The 24,838-nt window shown below is 39.9% G+C and overlaps 1 protein-coding gene and 1 long non-coding RNA gene across 2 annotated transcripts; one reads left to right on the forward strand and one right to left on the reverse strand.

The window, feature by feature from the left end:
* Positions 1-102: 102 nt before the first annotated feature.
* On the reverse strand, positions 103-13,102 carry bace1 (beta-secretase 1). The gene is made up of 9 exons (XM_044118858.1): positions 12,222-13,102; positions 7,521-7,609; positions 6,879-7,095; positions 3,663-3,800; positions 3,447-3,581; positions 3,256-3,357; positions 2,948-3,097; positions 1,861-2,032; positions 103-1,511 (listed from the first exon to the last, which is right to left on the reverse strand). The coding sequence occupies exons 1-9, from the start codon at positions 12,558-12,560 to the stop codon at positions 1,273-1,275; spliced, it is 1,581 nt and encodes a 526-aa protein (XP_043974793.1). The 5' UTR covers positions 12,561-13,102; the 3' UTR covers positions 103-1,272.
* On the forward strand, positions 1,962-3,125 carry LOC122832278. Its single transcript, XR_006370821.1, has 4 exons — positions 1,962-2,100; positions 2,581-2,694; positions 2,824-2,887; positions 2,999-3,125. It is a non-coding gene; the product is annotated as an uncharacterized LOC122832278 (long non-coding RNA).
* Positions 13,103-24,838: the final 11,736 nt, after the last annotated feature.

Here is a 24,838-nt window from a genome sequence, read left to right on the forward strand (position 1 = left end):
TTAAAACAATATTTTTTAATCTATGTAGTCAAATTAAAGGATGGATTCTTTTAACACTTTTTCAAAGCAATTATGCGACCAGGATGTAAAAAAAAGTAGACATTTTACATTTACAATAAGTATTTTATTGGTTCAACAAAGCTGCCAACACCTGACAGATAAATATCCAGATCTGAGTTAATCTATGTACAGCTTTTATGGAGACAACACAAACGGTCCCTTATACATATGTCATGTTTCCCAATAAATTACTTACTTAGGGCTGGTTTCCCTTTCAAAGCAGATATGGTCCCAGTTAAAAACGTATTGTGTATCTATGATAGAAGCCCTCTTCATTTGTTGTTAGCGTGTAGTGTGTTTACATGTGCAAATCATCAAATAGGTGCAGCAGTAGTTTTGCGAGGATAAGCACTCTGTGATCTGTGTCTGTGCAAATAGACGATCTGGAATGCACAAATGTTATGTACAGTAGATACATTTAGGTTTAATCAGTAGTAGAAGAAAAGAAATGACATCTGAAATTTAGTGCGCTCTGTCTCCGATCATATTCTCTAAAAACAGATTACATACAATAAATGCTTGACATTATATTTCGTTAAATAGCCTCTTTATGTGTACGTCATTAGCTTTTTCCAGAATTCTTCACTGGCATTTGCATTATTCTGCTGTTTTTTTATGACCTCTTTATTTCTTTAAACTTTTCCATAAACTCTTTGTTTGCAGGACAGCTGTGCAAATTAATACGCAGGCTTCAACAATTAATGCCATCCACTCAAAAGCCACAAATAAAAGAGCTACAGAAGCACACACGTGACCAATTGTTTATATAGTCAAATCACGGCAATGTAAAGGCGGCTGCAATAGGATTTCTCATCTTTAATACACATCCAGGTTTTATTTGTAAAGGGTCAGTTTGTTCTTTAATGAAATAACCCAATCAAAGCACTGCAGAGGTAAGAAGCCTATCTTCACCAGCTGATCTGTCAATGTTTTTTTTTTCTTTTTACATGTTTGTTTTGCATTTTCCCACCAGTTCCTTAAATCATGCTGATCTGCATAGATACAGAAGCTTAAACAGACAAAGTGGACACTGACAGCAGCACCTTCTCTTGTCCGAGTCAAGCTCAAGATGGCTCTTGTTATTCTCACAAAGAACCTGATGACAGCAAGGTTCTCTCTCTGTGTGTCTCTGTGATTCCTGAAGAATCTTTTCAAAGCTTTCTGTGAACAGCACTGTAAGTTTGAAAGGAGCCACCTCAGCTCCACGTCCATTCATTTTAGGAGCGATATGTCGTCTGCGAAGTCCCCGTGGGGGTGGAGACAGCGGGCGAAGCGCCACTGGCACACCATGAGACACAGAGGCAGCATGAAGAGGGCGCAGATTCCCGCCATGATGTAAGCGATGGTCATCAGGGTGGACTCATCCGTCTGCGGGATGTTGTAGCCGCAGTCTTCCAGGTCGACGCCGTGGAACGGGCCCTCCACTGATGCTGTGCGGAACTCGTCGTGCACTGAGAACAGACGAACATGAACATAGGGAATTCAAATCTTTCAACTCAATTTTGTTTGTTTTATGCTTTATAATCTGAACTGCAAAGCTTTTCAAGAGCATTTAAAGCACTTGAACATTTTTGGGGTTTTTTCATTTTTCAACTGTAATCTTCAATGTGTTTCAACCAGATATCATGTGACAAACCAACTCAAGTTTATAAAAAAAGAATGCATGTTTTTTTTTTCTAAATACACATCTAAAAATATTACACATTTCAGTCTAGGACATCCTGAATGTTCATGTCCCTCATTCAGGATGTCATCAGAGACAGGATGTCCTTTATTATGTCTCTGTCCTCTCCTCCTCACCATGGCAGGTGCTCACGGCGAATCCGATGCGTTTCTTCTCTCGGTCAAAAACGACATAGAAGCCCTCCATGATGACTGCTCCCATCACTGTCCCGGTGCTGGACTGAGACACGGCAAACTTATAGCAGTCCTCCTGAGAAGAGGCAGCATCCTCCACTGGCCGCAGATATTGCTGCACAGACGGAAACAATAAGCAAATAAAAAGAAGAAAACATTCAAATCAAAATGAAGATCTATGTGGTGAGTTTTCAAAAAGAACTCTGTAGTTTCTGTAGACATCATCAGTTGCATCAAAACCATATATGGATTTAGCTAAGCTGCTATTAACAACAGGGTTGTAAGATGTTTACTGAAATTAGCCAGGATTTAATTTTAGATTAAAGGACTTAGTTATTTCTAAGTAATGACAAAATTCTTAGAAATTGGTTTCTAAGGATTTAGAAATCCTTAGAATTCTAAATCCTAGAAATCAGTTTTTCTCAGTTTTTAAGGATGATTAGTCACCCTTAAAACATTGCTTCCTGTTTTCTAAATTGAGAAAACAGGGAACACTTGTGAGCCTTCCCCGAAGTTATGAGCTCAATCATAGAGGTGTGGGATCGTAACGCCACATCATCTTTTCGCTCTCAGCTTACAGATTTTTTTGTTTCCCATGAGATGAGAACATTTATTTTTTTCCAGTCTTCCTCAGCTTAACGTTCTAATTTTGATGTCCACTAGATTCATTTCCTGCTAAAGAGCCCCCTGGCGGTTGAAGAAAAAGCCACACCGGGCTATAAGCTGCTTGGTTCAAAGCGTAGGAAAAAAGCAGCGGCTTGTAGTCTGAAAAATACGGTAAATAACAAAACAAAAATCTTCAAGTGTTGAGAGTCTTAACGTAAATAAAGTTTCTGCTTTATTGCAAACACACAGCAATGTTTAATACAGGAGATGTTAAATGTTTTCCTTGAATCTTAAATCCAGGAGCCAAACTTGGGCAGTTTCAAATAATTTACTCAGGACTGATCTTCATCGATAGCGACACAAGGTCAGTCCGTTTCTGTTCTTCATGAATAAATTCACATCCAGAACCCGAGAGCGCTTTTACCTGGGGCAAGATGGAGATTCTGAACGACTGGTTGCGGTTTTCACTCATCAGGTAGAGGGAGATCACTGGGAAGATGTGCCAGGGTGTAGTTCCAGCCTGCCAGCAAACCAGCTGCTCCCCGAGCCAGAACCCAGAGGGAAACTGCTCCGTCTGCACAAAGATGTTTATTTGTTGTCCAGTTAAAAAAAAAAAAAAAGGAATTTGAGCTATTTTGGTTCATTTTATTTTTTTGAAAGAGATTTCAGTCAAACTATAATGGAAGGAAAAATCAATATTGCAACCATATGTATCACATACAAAAGACTCACTGAAGAGGCAGCTTCAATAGCCTTCACTGCAGCCTGGAAGACTTTTCTTGGAAGTCGAAGGTTGGTGGTTCCACTGTCCACGATGCTCTTATCAAAATTGTACTGCAGAGCATACATGTTGCATGTTTGTTACCTAACTTTTTAGAAGAAACATGATCATTTCAAATTATTTATCTCTGATAAAACTGTACCTCTTTACAGTCCATGTTAAGATCCTGTCCGTTCACCTCAATCCGAACAATAATGACCTCGTAGTACCACTCCCTGCGGATGGGAGTGTACCAGAGCTCTCCGACGTACAGTGATGAGTCCACTCCACCGATGATCTAAAAAACGCAGGAAAAACTAAATGAATCCAGAGCTTAACAAAAACAAAACATCACAGTTTGTGTTTGTATGTGAGTCACCATGCTGCCGCCAACTGTGGAGCTGCCCAGCGACCGGTTCTGGGTGAAGCCTGCGCCGCACAGCTGGAGGGAGAAGAGGTTGGGGACAGAGGTCTGACGAACCAAAGAGTCGAAGAAAGGCTCCAGTGTCTCGTCCGGCTGGAAGACAGAGAGAGAAGTGCTGTTGTTGGAAAAGTTGATTGACGAACAAAAACATCAGCTGCTTTTAGCTCTTCATTTAGCTCCTTTTGACTCTCCAGCTGAAAAGTTATCAGACCAGCTTCCCAGTTTGTGACATCATTAATTTTTGCAGTTTTCCAAGAATAAAACTGAAAAAAGGCCTTTTTCTTTCTTAATGGACCTGTTTAATCTTTCATTTACTCATTCATTGACAACAGTACATAATCCTTGATCAAATACAGGCTCATACTATGATACTTCCACCAACATGTTTCACACTTGTATTTTGAAATATACAACACAAACCCTCATATTATAATCCCAAAATGCAAAAATGTATCTGTGCACCAAAAATATTTGATAGCTTCAGAAGCTGATTAGTAATTTGCAGTTGGATTGAATCAATCTAGTCAGAGTACAATTTCTTCCTCTGAGCATCCCTACTCGTCACACCGTGGTTGCTATTATTAAAGTCAGATTTATCAATGTTAGTTAATGACACAATATTTGAACTTGAGAATATAAACACCTTGGTAGCAGATTAACAGAACTGGGAGAGTGGTGGGGTTAAACTAAATCAATTAAATTAAGATTCAAAACTACTTTATTAAAGCTAAAAGGAAGTTAAATGTAACGCATATTTACAGTTTTCTTCAAAGAGTGGTTGTAGGGGCTGCTGGCAAGAGGAATCTCCTGTAGCAGTCTGTATTACAGTGGAATAGAAGAGGCCTCTAAATGAAGACATGTTGTAAAACCATCTCATGAGGAGGATGCTGTAGTTAATAGTCCTCACTTACTGAACTTACTAAACCAAGTTCAGAGCTATAACATAAATTAAAATTTGTCCATTCATTTTTTTTCCCCCGCAAGTTTAAAAATATTTAAGTTGTGAGAATATTAATCAATTAGCACACATCTAATATCATGATACAATATTTACAGCATGACCTTTTTAAAGTTGCAGACTGCTTAATTAATCTCTCTCTGTCTTTGCTCACCAGAACTGTAGTTCATTATGGGCCAATTCCCAAAGAAGCTTCTCTCATTTACATATTTTCCTGCTTCAGTCATGAGAAAGCTAAATGGATCTGAACGTCTGAATTAATAGTGACTCATTAGGACAACATTTGTAGCTGTGGCCAAATTTTAAGAATTGCAAGGTTGGTGTTCCTCTTTAATGAAGTCTTTCAGTGTATTTGCTGACAAAAAAGAGTAAATTAAAGACTAAATCTATGCTGTGATTTCTACTACACTTACATATACTTACAAAAAGGTTAGGACCAGTGTGCATTAAACAATAGGTTCACTCCTCTGCAAACCCACCTGGAAGCTCTTATTAGATTAGTATTGATGTTGTGCTTTTAGTTTCTAGTGTTATATTTAAAGCAAAGAAGAGGTTATTGAAGACAAATTAAAAATGAGAAGAGACAAACATTCTCCCTAATCAGGTCTGAATGTGTATAAGAAATGCTTGAGCTGGGCCCATGTTGACATGCACGCATACAGCAGTCATCACACTCTTACCTTTGAGGGAAAATAATTAATCTTTTTGATATTTATATTGCTAGTTTGACTCAGAAAAGATAGTACTGAATGATGGCAGAATAATCTGTGCACCAATTGGTCATGTAAAACACAGAATCGTCCTGTTCTGAGGTATCCAAAGGGTTATTGTATGAACATATTAATTGATAAGATTGTTATTAGCAGTGCAACACATATTCATCAATTCAGCTCATTAGAACTGCAGTTGATACCAGCAGAGAACAAATGGATAAACACTTTTAATGAAACTGGGAACACCAGAGGTAATATTTACCTTCAGGAAGGCTGGTAATATTATTCAAAAAATGTCCGTGTTAGTAATTTGACATTACTCTTCAAGATGCTGCTGCCTAGAAGCCGTCCATCCATCCATTTTCTTCCACTTTATCTGGGGTCGGGTAGTGGGGGGTAGCAGCTTCAAAAGGGAGGTCCAGACTTCTCTCTCCCCAGCCACTTGTTCTAGCTCCTCCGGGGGATTCCCCAGGCGTTCCCAGGCCAGCTGAGAGACATGGTCGCTTCAGCGTGTCCTGGGTCTTCCCCGGGGCCTCCTCAAAGCGGGACGTCCCCGAAACACCTCACCAGGGAGGCGTCCAGGAGGCATCCTGACCAGATGCTCGAGCCACCTCAACTGTATCCTCTTGACGTGAAGGAGCAGCGGTTCTACTCTGAGTCTCTCCCGGATGACTGAGCTTCTCACGAGAGCCCAGACACCCTGTGGAGAAAACCCATTTTGGCCGCTTGAATCCGCGATCTAGTTCTTTCGGTCATGAGCCATAGCTCATCACCATAGATGAGGGTGAGAAAGTAGATCAACCAGTAAATCGAGAGCTTTGCTTTTTGAGTCAGCTCTCTCTTCACCACGACGGACCGGTACAGCGCCCGCTTCCCGGCAGACGCTGCACCAATCCGCCTGTCGTTCTCCCGCTCCCTTCTTCCCTCATTTGTGAACAAGATCCAGAGATACTTCAACTCCTCCACTTGGGGCAGGTACTCGCCATCGTGCCACCCCTCCAGGCTTGGCTCCAGAGTGGAGTCCCGGTGAAGGGAAGGGAACACGAAGTCCAAAGTTCTTGTCCATATTAGGGGTCTTCGGGCTGCACTTTTCCGGTCCCTCACTCAGGACCTGTCTGCCTTGGATGACCTTACCAGGGGCATAAAGCCCCAGACAGCATAGCTCCTAGGATCATTGGGGCACTCAAACCCCTCCACCACAATCAGGTGGCAGCCCAGAGATATGCCTAGAAGCCAATTTTGACTTGACAGTTCAGTTAAAAATAGACAATTAGAAATTTGCATGCCTTCTTCTATTCCTTAGATTAAATGCCAATGCAAATCTTTGCTAAATAATCTCTAAGGGCTAATTTTATTTTATTACCCACAATTGTGCAACTGCCAAGAAATTAACTTCAGGTTTGTTTCAATTAATGTAACTGTGAGCAACAGAGTTTCTCCCTCACAGCTTGAAATTGAAATTGTTCACAGGCATTAAGAAAATAAATTGTAAAAACTCACTCGAGCTATATCAGCATAGGCCAGCCCCAGGATTCCTTCCCAGTTTGATCCGTTGATGAAGAAGCGATCTGACTGGGTTATTGCGGCGACGTTGGCGCGCAGAGTGGCATTGGGGCCGTGTGGCACAGAGACCAAGTCGGTGCCCAGCTCCCCCTCCCAGCGGCCCTGAGTATAGGGAACGTACACACTCCTGCCCAGGTCTCGGTATGAACTAGAGCTGTACACCAACACAAGAGATTACACTCAATTATTTCTGTAAACAAGTGTTTACTTGTTCACGGAGTCTTACAAAAAATATTCAAACATCTCTAAGTTTTCCACATTATAACAAGCATTTCATTGAGACTTTAAGTGGAAAAAGGAACACAAAGTGGCACATAACTGTAAAGTGGAAGAGAAAGGGGTTTCGAAATGTATGAATTTTATTTAGGGATGTCAGAGTAAAGGGGGATGAATACAAATGCAAGCCAAATATTAAAAAATGGGTTGTTGTTGTTTTTTTTAAGTTAATATCTATGCACCACTTTGTGTTTGTCTATTATGTAAAATAAAATTAAGCTTATGACTGGAAGATGGTAAAATATGAAGAGATGTGAATACTTTATGCAAGGTCCTGTGAGTAGTGACTGAGTGACAACTCACAGTGAACGATGGTAGTATCTGCGCAGAAAGGGATGTGCAGCTGCCCCAACAGCAAAGTTGCTGCTTCCCGTGTCCACCAGGATATTTAACTAAAGAAAACAGAGAAATTATGTTACTGTGCAATGGGCAGGGACTCTTTGTTGCAATGCCAGGCAGTTCTTTCCCTCTGGCCCAGACGTCCTTGTCTGTCCCATCTCCGTCTCCCCCTCAAACCCTCCCTGCCTCTCAAGTTGCGTATTCTACTCCCCCCCACCCCTGCTCTGCCATTTCCTCCTCTTCTGTCTGCATCTCTAAGAGAGTATCATATTTTGCGCCGTCAGTCAAAACAGTCAGCGAATGTGTGAATGGAGCGAACAGACAGACGCTCGCCAAAGCAAAAAATATACAACACGGCATTGCTTTATTCATGCCTGGATGTTTCGCAGGTTGCTTTCAGGAATTGTGTCAGTGACAGATTGAAAGAAAAGAGCAGGATGTTGGTAGTGAGGAGAGGCACAGTAGCACAGAAACACCCAGAGAGCCAGTCGCAGAGCTAAAGCAAGCTGCTCAATAATGGATTGGCTCTTAAAATACCCAGAGAAGTGCTATTGTCTCAACGGCCAGCCCTGACAGCCTAGAATAAATCCTGACTCTGTCTACCTTCTTCTCTTTCTCACTCTCACACACACACACACACACACGCACGCACGCACGCGCACACACACACACACGCTGTACAATCCACAAACATAATCCGCATAGAACTGTCTCCTCAAACGTTACCAGAGTTTGTCCTAATTCTGAACCTTGTGTCTTTAATCTCTTGGACAGAAATGTGCTGACTGTCCAGGGTGGAGCTGTCTCTTTCACCACAACATTCAGAGCTCAGCAGGACACCAACACTGAAGGCTGCATCCTGACACGCTGTAACCTCTCCCTGCACTCTCCCCCCATCGCCTGTCTTTCTGATCTTGTTTGTTCCAGCCATTATATTTGCCACCCCTTCCCCCAACTCCTCATTATGGGGATATTTCACCTTGCTCTTACAACAACATCTTATTCTTAGAATTAACTAGATGCACAGTGTTTTAGCATTACTTTATTATTGTCCCCTTAGGGAGATTTTCCTTGCAGCAAAGTGAAAAAAACAACAACAACAAAAACCCCTGAAGCAATCACATGACAACATTGGCAAAACAGTAGAAAGTCTATGAAATATTAATATAAAATATCAAGAAAATAAGCTTAATTACAAGATCAGACTTGGTTATATTAAAATTTTATCTGAATAATGGCCAGGCTAATAGAAGAGTTTTTTCATCTGTTAGTTGGTTCTTGATTTGGGCTGTCTCAATCTTTGTAATTCACCATAAAGTGGCTGATTTGGAGAATGGTGAATGTCTTTTGCCTTTTTTATGACTCTTTAAAAAAAGGGCTCTATTAAATCAGTTAATGTAACTTGTAATTTCCCTGGCCACTTTTACAATTTGTTTGATCATGTTCTCCTAATGATATTCAGGTGATAAAAGCTAAATTAAGGACAGATTCAATTATATAAAATGGTCTTCAGCTTTTTACCCACTCTAAATTTAATTAATTTATGGAGGAAGTGAAGTCTGATTATATTGTTTGTTTATCTCATCCAAATGTTCACTAAATTTTAGCTTCTTGTCAATGACAAGTTCACCTTTAATGAGAATTAAAAATGCTGGACTTCTTTCTAACATCTATGCACATATTTTTGGGTTTTGGAGACATTTAATTTCAAATAAGAATATTCACACCACATAATATAATGGGTGTTAAGGCAAGGCTTTTGATTGAGTCACATATGCCTACGCTACCCTGTTTCCAATTTAAAAGTCTCCAGCAGTACAAAAATTGAACAATTTGAAAACATTTGTAGATAGCAGATTGCTCTTTGCGACACTTGGGAGAACTTGTGTCAGCAACTAAAACCGACTTCTTCATGAATGTGCTGCTCTTCAAATTAATCTTTCTTGTCGTAATCCAAATGGCTGCTGGCTTTCCTGCTTCTTTTTCCAGGGTTTTCAATCTTCACTCTGTGTGAACTTTCTAACGTGTCCCCAGATCAAATAGCTGAAATGTTGTCAAACGCCAACAGCTGGTGTCCAAAACCTTTGCTTGTGTCCCAAATCTCAACACATCTGTATCAAATCCTTATTCACTCAAGTTCCACAATTAGGTTCCTCCTAACAACCTAATTATTTGATTCAGGAGATAAAAGCAAAGACTAAAAGCTGAAGAACCTTTTGTCTTATATGTATTGTTAACGGTCAGAGATCATGATGCTGGAAGGATTCAGAACTTTTCAGTTATTGCATTGTTTTTCAGAACACATTTGGTCCATAAAACATTACATTTCCTCTAGATGATGTGGTCCCAAAATTAACTTTACTAGAAGATATATATGGGGTTTAAGAGAACCTTTAGTAAGTCTGTTTGTGGAGATGCGCAAAACAATCAGTTCCTGACGAAAATCTAGGTTGACTGGCTGGTCTGAAGATCAAAAATCTGACATTTTTTCAGTCAGTGAACAAAATATGAGAGCATTCATGAGTGCTAACAACACTCTTTGGTGTGGAAGGTTGTGCTGGGGGAATAATACTCAAAGTTTTCTATTTTCAGTGGTGTTAAGGAAAGAAACCAAAGGCAGTATAGAGTTATAGAAACTGTCTAAAAGGAAACTACATTTTCTTGGATATCTCAAAGCTATTCTACAGCTCAAAGTAAGAGAGAGCAAGGTTTTTAGTAGATAATAAAAAGGAAGAATATTTCACAGCCGGAGTGCTCACTTCTATTCATTTGAGCTTTTAAAGTCTGTCTGCCAATGTTGATGCTGGAGATGAAAATACTAGTATTCTTTCAAGATAAGGTAACGGTATATCCTCTCATGGGAACAAACTTTAATCAGAATAATTGCTAATACAGCATGAGGTGGTGAAAATAGGTTTACATTTCAGTCCTGTAATCATGTTGTCTTTGTACTCAAGTAATAAAACCTTCCTTTCTTTACTCACACATACACAGCACAACATCCTCTTGACTTCTAAAGTGAATAATTGATGAAAAGTTAAAAAGTTTATAAAGATTTGGATGAAAAAAATGTCCTGAAAATTGGGATTTCTACCCCACAGATCTGTCTCCTCTACCTTTTCTGAAAGCTTTGAGTCTTTCAGAGTGTCACCTACACTGAGGACTTTAAAGCCTTCTGTCTCGCTCATCCTCTCTCGCTGCAGTTAGCTTTTTTCTCTCCAGTGACTTCCCAGTCTGACTCTCCGCATCAATCGTCTGTCACATTTTTTTCTTCCTACACCCATCATCCACTTGCTTTTTCCTTCTTTCATCTCTAGCGCTCTTCGCCTCAGTCTTCTCGCTCATTTTCTTTTCTCCCTTCCTCAGCTTTCATTCATTCATTTTATCCTCCCTAAGGCGACTCATCTTTGTCTGACTCTCCTTTCCTTTGCCATCACCCTCTGTGTGCCAGCCTGTGCACTGCAGCTGCGCCCAGCTGGCAGTCCTTGCTCTGCAGAATTAATGGTCCCATTATCTGTCTGTCTCTTTTCAGATACTTTCACACACAGGCCATCTGTGCCAACACAGGGCCAACCCACAGACACAGACAATCAGAAGGTACGTTTGAAGGACTTTTAAAATGCTGTGTTGAAATTAGAATAATCAACTTCAAAACTTGTTGCGGAATGATTTAAGTTTGCAGTAATTCCCCTTTATGATTTTAAATTGCAACAAGCTACTAGGGAGAGTTTCGTTTTTCCATTATTTAAGGGCTGAAGCGATTAATTGGATTAATATTGATGAACCGATTGTTGAAATAATTGCTAATTATCATTAATTAGAGTATACGGACACAAAAGGCCATTGGCTGAAAGAACAATTTAATCAGAGAAGTAGTTAACCGTTAACTGTACAAAACGAACATGTACATTTCACATTTTAAAAATGTCCAACCCAGAACTCCTGATGGGACATGGATTCTTTAAGAAAATATCCTATTAAACACTTTTTCAATTAATCAATTAATCAAAAAGATAATCAACAGATTGGCCCTGCAATGTATTGATGTTACATTAAACAGAAAGGGCTGAGATTTTCACATGTTGATGTTATGATATTTTTTAAATGCCGATTCTTTGTACTTGAGGCAGGTAATTGTTTTTACGTATCTGAAAAGAAATTGAATTGTTTTGTTTTGTCTTCTTTGCTTTTTTAATGTGTTTCTAATATTGTATAAAATAAGCTTAAGTGGTATCTGTAGAATGTGCAATTTGTATCAATTAATCATCAGAATAATCAAGAGAATAATTGATTAATAATATAATCATTAGCTGCAGCCCTAATTTATTTTAAAGCTTTTTGCGTAGCTAATGCATAATTAACATCAATACAACATCTTATGCTATTATTATAACCATCACTATGACAAAGAAAAACAATTGTATATGATTAATTAAAGAAACATTCCTGGAATTATATAATATATTGTACAAAACTGTTAACAGTGATCAGCCCACATACTAAAAGTCATAACGAATAAAGTAACTGCTTTTTTTTGTTTTGTTGTTGTTGTGTTTTACAAACCACAGGTAAATGTATTTATATTGTTGTGCACCTGTATGACATTTAATGACGTGTGATATGACAAGAAGTGGTCGTGTAGCAACATTTTTTGTTTGTTTTTACCTTCTGCGGAGGAGAGCCCACAGCCATCTCCACATAGTATCCCTGACCGGATTTCCCACGCAGGTTGTCGATCATGTCCACAAAGCTGACACCGCCCTCTGCCGCTCCTCTCCGCCTGCGCGCAGGAGATTCGCTCGCGGTGCCGCGTCCCCGTTTCGATTCGGCGGCAGGTGGCAGCGGCGGTGATTGCTCGGCGCTCGCGCCTTGCCGCAGTGGCACGCGGATGGCTCGAGGCAGGCCCGAGGAGTCAGGTACGGGTTGTCCGCTGCTGTGCAGACACAGAGTCGTCCATATGAATAGTGCCGTCATGCAGCGCGGCTGCAGCCTTGACCCCTTCATGTTTAACCAGTTTGATTTCTGATGTTTGGCGTTGACTTTGCGGCGCAGCTTTCAGCTTGACATCCAGAGCGAAGCAGCACGGGAGAATGGGTCAAGAGGGGATGATGCTAAAACGACGGCTAAAACCATTATGGCAGTTGACCCACAACGCCAAAAGGCACGAGGTTCAATATTATTTCACTGGTTTTAGTGTTAAAATAAATCAGTCATTCTAATAGACTACACACTAACCTATGGTAGACATCAAATTGTCCTCTCAATCAAAGCTCAGGCTTGCTCGGTGTCAATTTGAGGCGACGCATAAATCACCAGCTCTTGTTCCGTGTGACAAGCCGCAGGCCCTGGTCTCTTTACCCGAACATCTTCGTACTAAACCACCGAAAGCATCACCAGAAGGCAGACTGACCGGTAGGCTACCGTAATCCGCATCCTCCCTATTTTCCGTCCAGTTCATGCTGTTCTCCGCCTTCCAGTCTTTCACCTCCTCCACCTCCTCCTCCTCCATCTACTCCGTCGCATCCTTCAGATCTGCGAAGGGGCAGGCATCAATGATGTCAAGTTAAACTCCAAATCCAAACTGTTTCCTGGAGGACTTTTCAAAATAAACTCCTCTCTGTTCTCTCATAGAGTACCAGTAGTACATCAAAATTAGTTAGTTGACAACTTTCATATTCTAGGCTTTTGCTCTGGATGGACTCCTTCAAAGGATGCCACTATGCACTATCTATTTATTTATATCCCTGAATGTTTTACCTGATGTGGCATGCACAGAGCAACACTCTTTAAGAAAATATTGGCTAATGACATTGGTATGATAATGTCAGTGTTTTTATAGACCCTTGGTTGCATTTGACCCTCTCCGATTCCAAATTGTAGCTACTTAGATTGGTCATATATTTCAGCTATGTAATTCTAAACTAAACAGAAATTATTTCTAATAAAAAATTAGGTTTATGAAACCGTTAACCTGTTCATAAAACTCAAACATTTCAGTACTGCCTAGATAGTAGGACCCACTCGGCTGAGAAAAGTGCAGGACTGGATAAACCTGGACTGAGATGTGTGATCAGGGATATCTTTATGAGAAACTAGATAAATTATCAAATAATTTCTTCTTCTTTTTTTTTGGGGGGGGGGGCTTTTTTTTTCCATTAAGTTGCTATTGGTTTGATTGTGACAGGGAATAACAGCTATGGGAAGAAACAGATTAAGTGGTACAGGCAATAATTGTATCAATTTGTTTTCTAAATGTGGTTTTTTTTTGTTTATTTGTAATGTATAATACACACAACATTAGATATTTATTGCACAAATATGGATGACAGAGGATTATTAGCTGTATTGTGGTGAGGGATGATAGTCAGATTGTCTCTCACATATTAAACTAGAAAATTCCTGAAGAAATTTAACTGGGGCCTGCCAAAGTGTGCCCGTCGGTTTGGACCCAGCGTTGTGATGCTAAGAATTTGCATCAATGCTAAAGAAAGCTGCAATGTAATCAATAGCATGTGGAGAATCACAAGAATGTTAAGTAAGCTGGACATGCAACATTCAGTATGATAAAGTAAGTGTATTAGCTAAAATGAGCAAATATGCTAATGTAAGCATAAATACTTTCAGTAGCATGTGGGGTATCATTAGAATGTTTACTGTCATTTACTTACTCCATTAAGTATACTAAACATGGCTAATAAGTCTGAAAAATAGAAAATAGCTTATTTAAGCTAAAAGGCTAATGCTAATGAACTGCCTTGCTTGCTAAGGCAGTTCCCTTCTCGGATAAACAGATAATGCAGAATATGATATCACTGCACACGCCTCTGTGCACTATCAGAAGGGGCATATTGAGGCTTTTATTTTGAAATTTGCAGTAAGCTTCATATTAAATGCCCACACTAATCCAATGTGTAAGAGTGCTTTGGATAAACCAGTCACATAAAGCCAAAAAGAGCAATTACATGATGTAAAAATTCCCAAGGCTTTTATTTTGAAATTTTTGTTAAGCTTCATTTGAAAGGGTCAAAGTCATCCCATGTGTAACAGTCATTGGATTAAATCAGTCATATAACGCTCAAAAAAGCAATGACCTGATGTAAAAATTTGCAAGGGCTTTTATTTTGAAATTTTCAGTAAGCTTCATTTCAAAGGGCCAAACTCATCCCATGTGTAACAGTGACAGGGTTAAATGAGTTATATACAGCCCATAGCAGCAAGTTGTTCTAAAGGCCAGCTCAGTCCTCCTCTGTTTTAACTGAACTAGTAGTTCGAACTACAGTGATGCGTATTTGTAGTCCTCAGCAGCTCTCCCTGCTCTGGGTTCCGTTGCCATGGTAAATAATCCTCTCTGCCAGCTGTGAGTGAGACATCCAGGGAGACAATTCTCTGTTTGAGCCAGCCAGTTTGACTAAAAAAGCATTGCAAAAAACTGTTTCCCGTTCGGGAACCGTAATACATATTCGAAAACCGTTTGAAGCATATGAGAGGGCTATTTGTCGTCTCACATAGTCCCGCCATTCATATCTCTACCTCACTCACAGTATTAACAGCGATGAGATAAAAAAAGTGTGTGCCAAGGTCTGAAATTTTTCAGAAATACATGGAAGTGAATCAGTGAGATCTGTCTGCTACCCTGGCGCATGACTTTGCTCTGAAGCACCTGGAGAGAAAACTGTAAGCGCTAGATAATTTTGAAAACATTTGACCGAGCAGGCACGCGTATCAATGTCATGACCAAGTTTGATACCAATCATGCAATATTTGTGAGCGTGAGGCGAGTTAAAAATGATTTGGGGTCAAAATGTCGCTCTGACTCTCACTCTAGCAGAGCGGCCTTCACACTCTGATTTTCAAAAATCAAAAACTTTGGGTAAGCTTAGAAAGAAGTTGTGGACAAACCATAATACATATTGACGTGCTGTCTTCACTTTAAAGAGATCCGCGGACGTATCTACAAAATGAAGTTTGAATGGCGTTTCTACATAAAGTTATGGCGACACAGAAAATCCTCAAAAATAGGGTATTTTCAGGATTTACTGGTTGCCTCATCCCCTTAATGACGAGAGATGCACCTGGTGAGCTCGTTAGTGATTTTGGGGTCGTTTTTTGCTTTTACGTCGCCATGGTAACTCAAATCCACCAAAAGTAATAGCACACCTCCGGGATCGAGCACATGCGTTTTGATACCACTTTTGTGGGTGGGCTGCATGGCGGTGCGAGCGCATTCCGGTGTGGAAGAATAAGTTAAGAATAAATAAAGAGGCATTCTATTGGGTGTAGAACAATAGGTGCCTGCCATGCAATGCATGGAGGCAGTGACTGACTTAGCCATGCAGTCAGTCACTGCTCCTTATGCATTACTATGGGCAAACCCAACTAGAAAATTCCTGAAGAAATTTAACTGGGGCCTGCCAAAAGTGTGCCCTTCAGTCGGTTGCTCTGATGCTAAGATTACATCAATGCTAAAAGAAAGCTGCAATGTAATCAATAGCATGTGGAGAATCACAAGAATGTTAAGTAAGCTGGACATGCAATTCAGTATGATAAAAGTAGTGCATTAGCTAAAATGAGCAAATATGCTAATGTAAGCATAAATACTTTCAGTAGCATGTGGGGTATCATTAGAATGTTTACTGTCATTTACTTACTCCATTAAGTATACTAAACATGGCTAATAAGTCTGAAAAATAGAAAATAGCTTATTTAAGCTAAAGGCTAATGCTAATGAACTGCCTTGCTGTGCAAGGCAGTTCCTAACCTCCATAAACAGATAATGCAGAATGATATCATTGCACACGCCCGTACATGCACTTATTTAAGCATTTTGAGGCTTTTATTTTGAAATTTGCAGTAAGCTTCATATTAAATGCCCACACTAATCCAATGTAGAGTGCTTTGGATAAACCAGTCACATAAAGCCAAAAAGAACAATTACATGATGTAAAAATTCCCAAGGCTTTTATTTTGAAATTTTGTTAAGCTTCATTTGAAAGGGTCAAAGTCATCCCATGTGTAACAGTCATTGAATTAAATCAGTCATATAAAGCTCAAAAAGCAATGACCTGATGTAAAAATTTTCAAGGGCTTTTATTTTGAAATTTTTGTAAGCTTCATTTGAAAGGGTCAAAGTCATCCCATGTGTAACAGTCATTGGATTAAATCAGTCATATATAGCAGCTCAAAAAGCAATGACCTGATGTAAAATTTTCAAGGGCTTTTATTTTGAAATTTTCAGTAAACTTCATTTCAAGGCTAGACTCATCCCATGTGTAACAGTGACAGGGTTAAATTAGTTATATACAGCCCATAGCAGCAAGTTGTTCTAAAGGCCAGCTCAGTCCTCCTCTGTTTTAACTGAACTACTAGTTAGAACTACAGTGATCGTGTTGTAGTCCTCAGCAGCTCTCCCTGCTCTGGGTTCCGTTGCCATGGTAAATAATCCTCTCTGCCAGCTGTGAGTGAGACATCAGGGAGACAATTCTCTGTTTGAGCCAGCCAGTTTGACTAAAAAAGCATTGCAAAAAACTGTTTCCGTTAAAGGAACCGTAATACATATTCGAAAACCGTTTGAAGCATATGAGAGGGCTATTTGTCGTCTCACATAGTCCGCCATTCATATCTCTACCTCACTCACAGTATTAACAGCGATGAGATAAAAAAAGTGTGTGCCAAGGTCTGAAATTTTTCAGAAATACATGGAAGTGAATCAGTGAGATCTGTCTGCTACCCTGGCGCATGACTTTGCTCTGAAGCACCTGGAGAAAACTGTAAGCGCTAGATAATTTTGAAAACATTTGACGGAGCAGGCCGCGGCGTATCAATGTCATGACCAAGTTTGATACCAATCATGCAATATTTGTGGCGTGAGGCGAGTTAAAAAATGATTTGGGGTCAAAATGTCACTCTGACTCTCACTCTGGCGGAGACCTTCACCTCTGATTTTTCCAAAAATCAAAAACTTTGGGTAAACTTAGAAAGAAGTTGTGGACAAACCATAATAATACATATTGACGTGCTGTCTTCACTTTAAAAGAGATCACGGACGTATCTACAAAATGAAGTTTGAATAGGCGTTTCTACATAAAGTTATGACGACACAGAAAATCCTCAAAAATAGGGTATTTTCAGGATTTACTGGTTGCCTCATCCTTAATGACGAGAGACTTGCACCTGGTGAGCTCGTTAGTGATTTTGGGAATTAGTTTTTTGCTTTTACGTCGCCATGGTAACTCCAAATCCACCAAAAGTAATAGCACACCTCACGGGATCGAGCATACGTTTTGATACCACTTTTGTGGGTGGGCTACATGGCGATGGCGAGCCGCATTCACGGTGAGGAAGAATAAGTTAATAATAATAATAAAAAGAGACATTCTATTGGGTGTAGAACAATAGGTGCCTGCCATGCAATGCATGGAGGCAGTGACTGACTTGCCATGAGTCAGTCACTGCTCCTGCATTGCTATGGGCAAACCCCAACTAAATTCCTGAAGAAATTTAACTGGGGCCTGCCAAAGTGTGCCCGTCGGTTTGGACCCAGCGTTCTGATGCTAAAAATCTAGCATCAATGCTAAAGAAAGCTGCAATGTAATCAATAGCATGTGGAGAATCACAAGAATGTTAAGTAAGCTGGACATGCAACATTCAGTATGATAAAGCAAGTGCATTAGCTAAAATGAGCAAATATGCTAATGTAAGCATAAATACTTTCAGTAGCATGTGGGGTATCATTAGAATGTTTACTGTCATTTACTTACTCCATTAAGTATACTAAACATGGCTAATAAGTCTGAAAAATAGAAAATAGCTTATTTAAGCTAAAAGGCTAATGCTAATGAACTGCCTTGCTGCGCAAGGCAGTTCCCTAACCTCGGATAAACAGATAATGCAGAATGATATCATTATTCAGAGGGGCATATTGAGGCTTTTATTTTGAAATTTGCAGTAAGCTTCATATTAAATGCCCACACTAATCCAATGTGTAAGAGTGCTTTGGATAAACCAATCACGTCAAGCAAAAATGAGCAATTACATGATGTAAAAATTCCCAAGGCTTTTATTTTGAAATTTTTAAGCTTCATTTGAAAGGGTCAAAGTCATCCCATGTGTAACAGTCATTGGATTAAATCAGTGATATAACGCTCAAAAAAGCAATGACCTGATGTAAAAATTTTCAAGGGCTTTTATTTTGAAATTTTCAGTAAGCTTCATTTCAAAGGGCCAAACTCATCCCATGTGTAACAGTGACAGGGTTAAATGAGTTATATACAGCCCATAGCAGCAAGTTGTTCTAAAGGCCAGCTCAGTCCTCCTCTGTTTTAACTGAACTAGTAGTTCGAACTACAGTGATGCGTATTTGTAGTCCTTAGCAGCTCTCCCTGCTCTGGGTTCCGTTGCCATGGTAAATAATCCTCTGCCAGCTGTGAGTGAGACATCCAGGGGAGACAATTCTCTGTTTGAGCCAGCCAGTTTGACTAAAAAAGCATTGCAAAAACTGTTTCCGTCGGGAACCGTAATACATATTGGAAAACCGTTTGAAGCATATGAGACTATTTGTCGTCTCACATAGTCCCGCCATTCATATCTCTACCTCACTCACAGTATTAACAGCGATGAGATAAAAAAAGTGTGTGCCAAGGTCTGAAATTTTTCAGAAATACATGGAAGTGAATCAGTGAGATCTGTCTGCTACCCTGGCGCATGACTTTGCTCTGAAGCACCTGGAGAGAAAACTGTAAGCTTAGATAATTTTTGAAAACATTTGACCGGAGCAGGCACGATCAATGTCATGACCAAGTTTGATACCAATCATGCAATATTTGTGAGCGTGAGGGCGAGTTAAAAATGATTTGGGGTCAAAATGTCGCTCTGACTCTCACTCTAAGCGCGAGCTGACCTTCACATTCTGATTTTTCCAAAAATCAAAAACTTTGGGTCGCTTAGAAAGAAGTTGTGGACAAACCATAATACATATTGACGTGCTGTCTTCACTTTAAAAGAGATCACGGACGTATCTACAAAATGAAGTTTGAATGGCGTTTCTACATAAAGTTATGATTTATTAGAAAATCCTCAAAAATAGGGTATTTTCAGGATTTACTGGTTGCCTCGTCCCCTTGACGACGAGACTTGCACCTGGTGAGCTCGTTAGTGATTTTGGGGTCGTTTTTTGCTTTTTACGTCGCCATGGTAACTCCAAATCCCACCAAAAGTAATAGCTCCAATGCCGGGTTCGAGCCGCACGTTTTGATACCACTTTTGTGGATGGGCTCGCAGCGGTACGAGCCGCATTAACGGTCACGGAAGAAAAATAAATAATTACTAGAAAATTCCTGAAGAAATTTAACTGGGGCCTGCCAAAGTGTGCCCGTCGGTTTGGACCCAGCGTTCTGATGCTAAGAATTTGCATCAATGCTAAAGAAAGCTGCAATGTAATCAATAGAATCACAAGAATGTTAAGTAAGCTGGACATGCAACATTCAGTATGATAAAGCAAGTGTATTAGCTAAAATGAGCAAATATGCTAATGTAAGCATAAATACTTTCAGTAGCATGTGGGGTATCATTAGAATGTTTACTGTCATTTACTTACTCCATTAAGTATACTAAACATGGCTAATAAGTCTGAAAAATAGAAAATAGCTTATTTAAGCTAAAAGGCTAATGCTAATGAACTGCCTTGCTTCCCTAACCTCGGATAAACAGATAATGCAGAATGATATCATTGCACTCTGTGCACTGTCCAGAAGGGGCATTGAGGCTTTTATTTTGAAATTTGCAGTAAGCTTCATATTAAATGCCCACACTAATCCAATGTGTAAGAGTGCTTTGGATAAACCAGTCACATAAAGCCAAAAAGAGCAATTACATGATGTAAAAATTCCCAAGGCTTTTATTTTGAAATTTTTGTTAAGCTTCATTTGAAAGGGTCAAACTCATCCCATGTGTAACAGTCATTGGATTAAATCAGTCATATAACGCTCAAAAAAGCAATGACCTGATGTAAAAATTTTCAAGGGCTTTTATTTTGAAATTTTCAGTAAGCTTCATTTCAAAGGGCTAGACTCATGCCATGTGTAACAGTGACTGGGTTAAATAAGTTATATACAGCCCATAGCAGCAAGTAGTTGTAAAGGCCAGCTCAGTCCTCCTCTGTTTTAACTGAACTAGTAGTTCGAACTACAGTGATGCGTATTTGTAGTCCTCAGCAGCTCTCCTCTGGGTTCCTGGTTCCATGGTAAATAATCCTCTCTGCCAGCTGTGAGTGAGACATCCAGGGGGAGACAATTCTCTGTTTGAGCCAGCCAGTTTGACTAAAAAAAGCATTGCAGAAAACTGTTTCCCGTTCGGGAACCGTAATACATATTCGAAAACCGTTTGAAGCATATGAGAGGGCTATTTGTCGTCTCACATAGTCCCGCCATTCATATCTCTACCTCACTCACAGTATTAACAGCGATGAGATAAAAAAAGTGTGTGCCAAGGTCTGAAATTTATCAGAAATACATGGAAGTGAATCAGTGAGATCTTTCTGCTACCCTGGCGCATGACTTTGCTCTGAAGCACCTGGAGAGAAAACTGTAAGCGCTAGATAATTTTTGAAAACATTTGACCGGAGCAGGCACGCGTATCAATGTCATGACCAAGTTTGATACCAATCATGCAATATTTGTGAGCGTGAGGGCGAGTTAAAAAATGATTTGGGGTCAAAATGTCGCTCTGACTCTCACTCTAGCGGAGCGGCCTTCACACTCTGATTTTTCCAAAAATCAAAAACTTTGCGTCGCTTAGAAAGAAGTTGTGGACAAAGCGTAATACATATTGACGTGCTGGCTTCACTTTAAAAGAGATCACGGACGTATCTACAAAATGAAGTTTGAATGGCGTTTCTACATAAAGTTATGACGACACAGAAAATCCTCAAAAATAGGGTATTTTCAGGATTTACTGGTTGCCTCATCCCCTTGACGACGAGAGATGCACCTGGTGAGCTCGTTAGTGATTTTGGGGTCGTTTTTTGCTTTTTACGTCGCCATGGTAACTCCAAAACCCACCAAAATAATAGCTCCCTCCCGGGAACGAGCCGCACGTTTGATACCACTTTTGTGGGTGGGCTCGGTGCACGAAAGCCGCATTAACGGTAACGGAAGAATAATAAATAATACGTATTAAAGAAACATTCTATTGGGTGTAGAACAATAGGTGCCTGCCATGCAATGCATGGAGGCAGTGACTGACTTGCTTTGCAAGTCAGCCACTGCTCTCCTTATGCATTGCTATGGGCAGGCCCCAATAATACGTATTAAAGAAACATTCTATTGGGTGTAGAACAATAGGTGCCATGTATCAATGTATGGAGGTAGTGACTGACTTGCTGCAAGTCAGTCACTGCTCTCCTTATGCATTGCTATGGGCAGGCCCCAACTAGAAAATTCCTGAAGAAATTTAACTGGGGCCTGCCAAAGTGTGCCCGTCGGTTTGGACCCAGCGTTCTGATGCTAAGAATTAGCATCAATGCTAAGCTTAAAAACTTCCAAAGAACCATGTGGAGAATCACAAGAATGTTGACTAACATGGACATGCACGATTCAGCATGATAATCAGCTCACTTGCATGTTGTCTATACTTGACTTACACCATTAAGTATACTAAACATGGCTAATAAGACAAAAAATACCCAATAGCTTATTTAAGATAAAATGCTAATAATGAACTGCTTGCTGCAAGGCAGTTCCCTAACCTGAGAGAAGAATATAAAGCATTCTATATTATTGCACGCCTTTACGGGCGATGCATTAACCTGAGGGTCATATTCAGGCTTTTATTTTGAAATTTGCAGTAAGCTTCATATTAAATGCCCACACTAATCCAGTGTCTAAGAGTGCTTTGGATAAACCAATCACGTCAAGCAAAAATGAGCAAATATATGATGTAAAAATTGCCAAGGCTTTTATTTTGAAATTTTCAGTAAGCATCATAAGAAATGGTCAAACTCATCCCATGTGTAACAGTGAATGTGTTAAATCGTTTCTATAATGCTCAAAACACAAGTAGTTCTAAAGGCCAGCTCAGACCTCCTCTGTAGTAACTGACAGTTCCACCATGTTGTAGTTCTAACCTTCAGTCTTTGTAGTTCTAAAGAGCAGCTCAACTGTCATGACAATGAAACACACAGTGAGATGGAATCCTAATAGTTTGAAGCAGTTAGTTTTTCTGATCAAAGCAGGCCAAACATATCTTTACCTAAGTGTTGCCAATAGCATGTGGGGTATCATTAGAATGTTTTCTGTAATTGACTTACTCAATTCAGTATATTTAAAATGACTAATAAGTAAGTAAAATAGCTAATAGTTTATTTAAGGTAAAAGTCTTATCTTATCGATCTGCCTTGCTGCGCAAGGCAGATCCCTAACCTGAGAGAAGAATATAAAGCATTCTAATATTGCATCTTCACGGCGCGATGCATTAACCTGAGGGCAATATGAAGGCTTTTATTTTGAAAAATAAACATAAGCTTCATATTAAATGCCCACACTATGGCGTTTTGGTTGTCCTATTTATTATCATTAGGTCAAGGTTAATGTATTGCACTGACTTTCGCAAGCCAGTGCCATAACCTGAGAGGAAAAGATAATATAGGCAGAGATTTTTAGCCCACGGCGCTGAACTCACCTGACAGAGATATTGGGGCTTTTATTGGGAAATTTCCATTAAGCTTTATTTAAAAATTACACATAATCCTGTGTGTAACAATGGTTTGTTAAAATCTGTTATAAAATGCCCAAAACACAAGTAGTTCTGAAGGCCAGCTCATTCCAGAGTGTCCTCCCATGAATCAGCTGCTCTGGCCCCATGTGTTCCGTTGCTATGGTAATGGATCAGCTGGTAACTGTCATCTGTGTGTGAGACAGAAAGGGGGGAAAAAAATTCTATCTTTGTGAGACACCCAGCCAATTAATATGGAAAAAGCACTAACAAACCTTTGCTGCTCAGGAACCGTAATACATATTCAAAAACCGTTTGAAGCGTATAAGAGGGCTATTTGTCTTCTCCGATAGTACCAATTCATATTTTTACCTCATTCACAGTAATTGCAGTGATGAGACAAAAATTGTGCAGAAACTTTTCAGAAATACATGGAAGTGAATCAGGGAGAGCGTCAGTTACCCTGTCCCATGATTTCACTCTGAAGCACCTTGACAGAAAACCGTAAATGCTAGAGAAATATCGAACACATTTTACCGGAGCAGGCACGCGTATCAATGTCATGACCGAGTTTGATACCAATCGGGCGATATTTGTGGGCGTGACGGCGATTTCAAAATCGCTTTGGGGTCAAAAATCTGCTTAAATTCTCACTCTACTGGAGCGCCAGTTGGTGTCAGTTATGCTCTGGTGTTTGCGTTGGAAATTTTGCTCGTTTTTCGCTTTTTACGCCGCCATCGAGTCCGATTCTTATAAAAATAATAGCACACCTGCCGAACGGGCCGCACGCTTTGATACCACTTTGTGGGTGGGCTCGAGCGGTAAAAGCCGCATTCCGGTGACGGAAGAATAATAAATAATACTTAAAGAGACATTCTATTGGGTGTAGAACAATAGGTGCCTGCCATGCATAGTGACTGACTTGCTTCGCAAGTCAGTCACTGCCTCCTTATGCATTGCTATGGGGCAGGCCCCAATAATAATAAAGAGGCTATTGGGTGTAGAACAATAGGTTCTGCTCATGTACATGGAGGTAGTGACTGACTTGCTTGCAAGTCAGTCACTGCTCTCCTTATGCATTAGCTGGGGCAGGCCCCAACTAGAAAATTCCTGAAGAAATTTAACTGGGGCCTGCCAAAGTGTGCCCGTCGGTTTGGACCCAGCGTTCTGATGCTAAGAATTTGCATCAATGCTAAGCTTAAAAACTTCCAAAGAACCATGTGGAGAATCACAAGAATGTTGACTAACATGGACATGCACGATTAAGCATGATAATCAGCTCACTAGCATGTTGTCTATACTTGACTTACACCATTAAGTATACTAAACATGGGTAATAAGTCCAAAAAATAGCTAATAGCTTATTTAGGCTAAAAGGCTAATGCTAATGAACTGCCTTGCTGCGCAAGGCAGTTCCCTAACCTGAGAGAAACAGATAATGCAGAATCATATTTTTCAATATGATATCTTTTCCTCCCTGACCCTAAATCATATTAAGGCTTTTATTTTGAAATTTGCAGAAAAATTCATTATAAATGCCCACACTAATACAATGTGTAAGAGTGCTTTGGATAAAC

The sequence above is a fragment of the Gambusia affinis genome, linkage group LG06 (assembly GCF_019740435.1).
Source record: "Gambusia affinis linkage group LG06, SWU_Gaff_1.0, whole genome shotgun sequence".
NCBI classification, from domain to species: Eukaryota; Metazoa; Chordata; class Actinopteri; order Cyprinodontiformes; family Poeciliidae; genus Gambusia; species Gambusia affinis.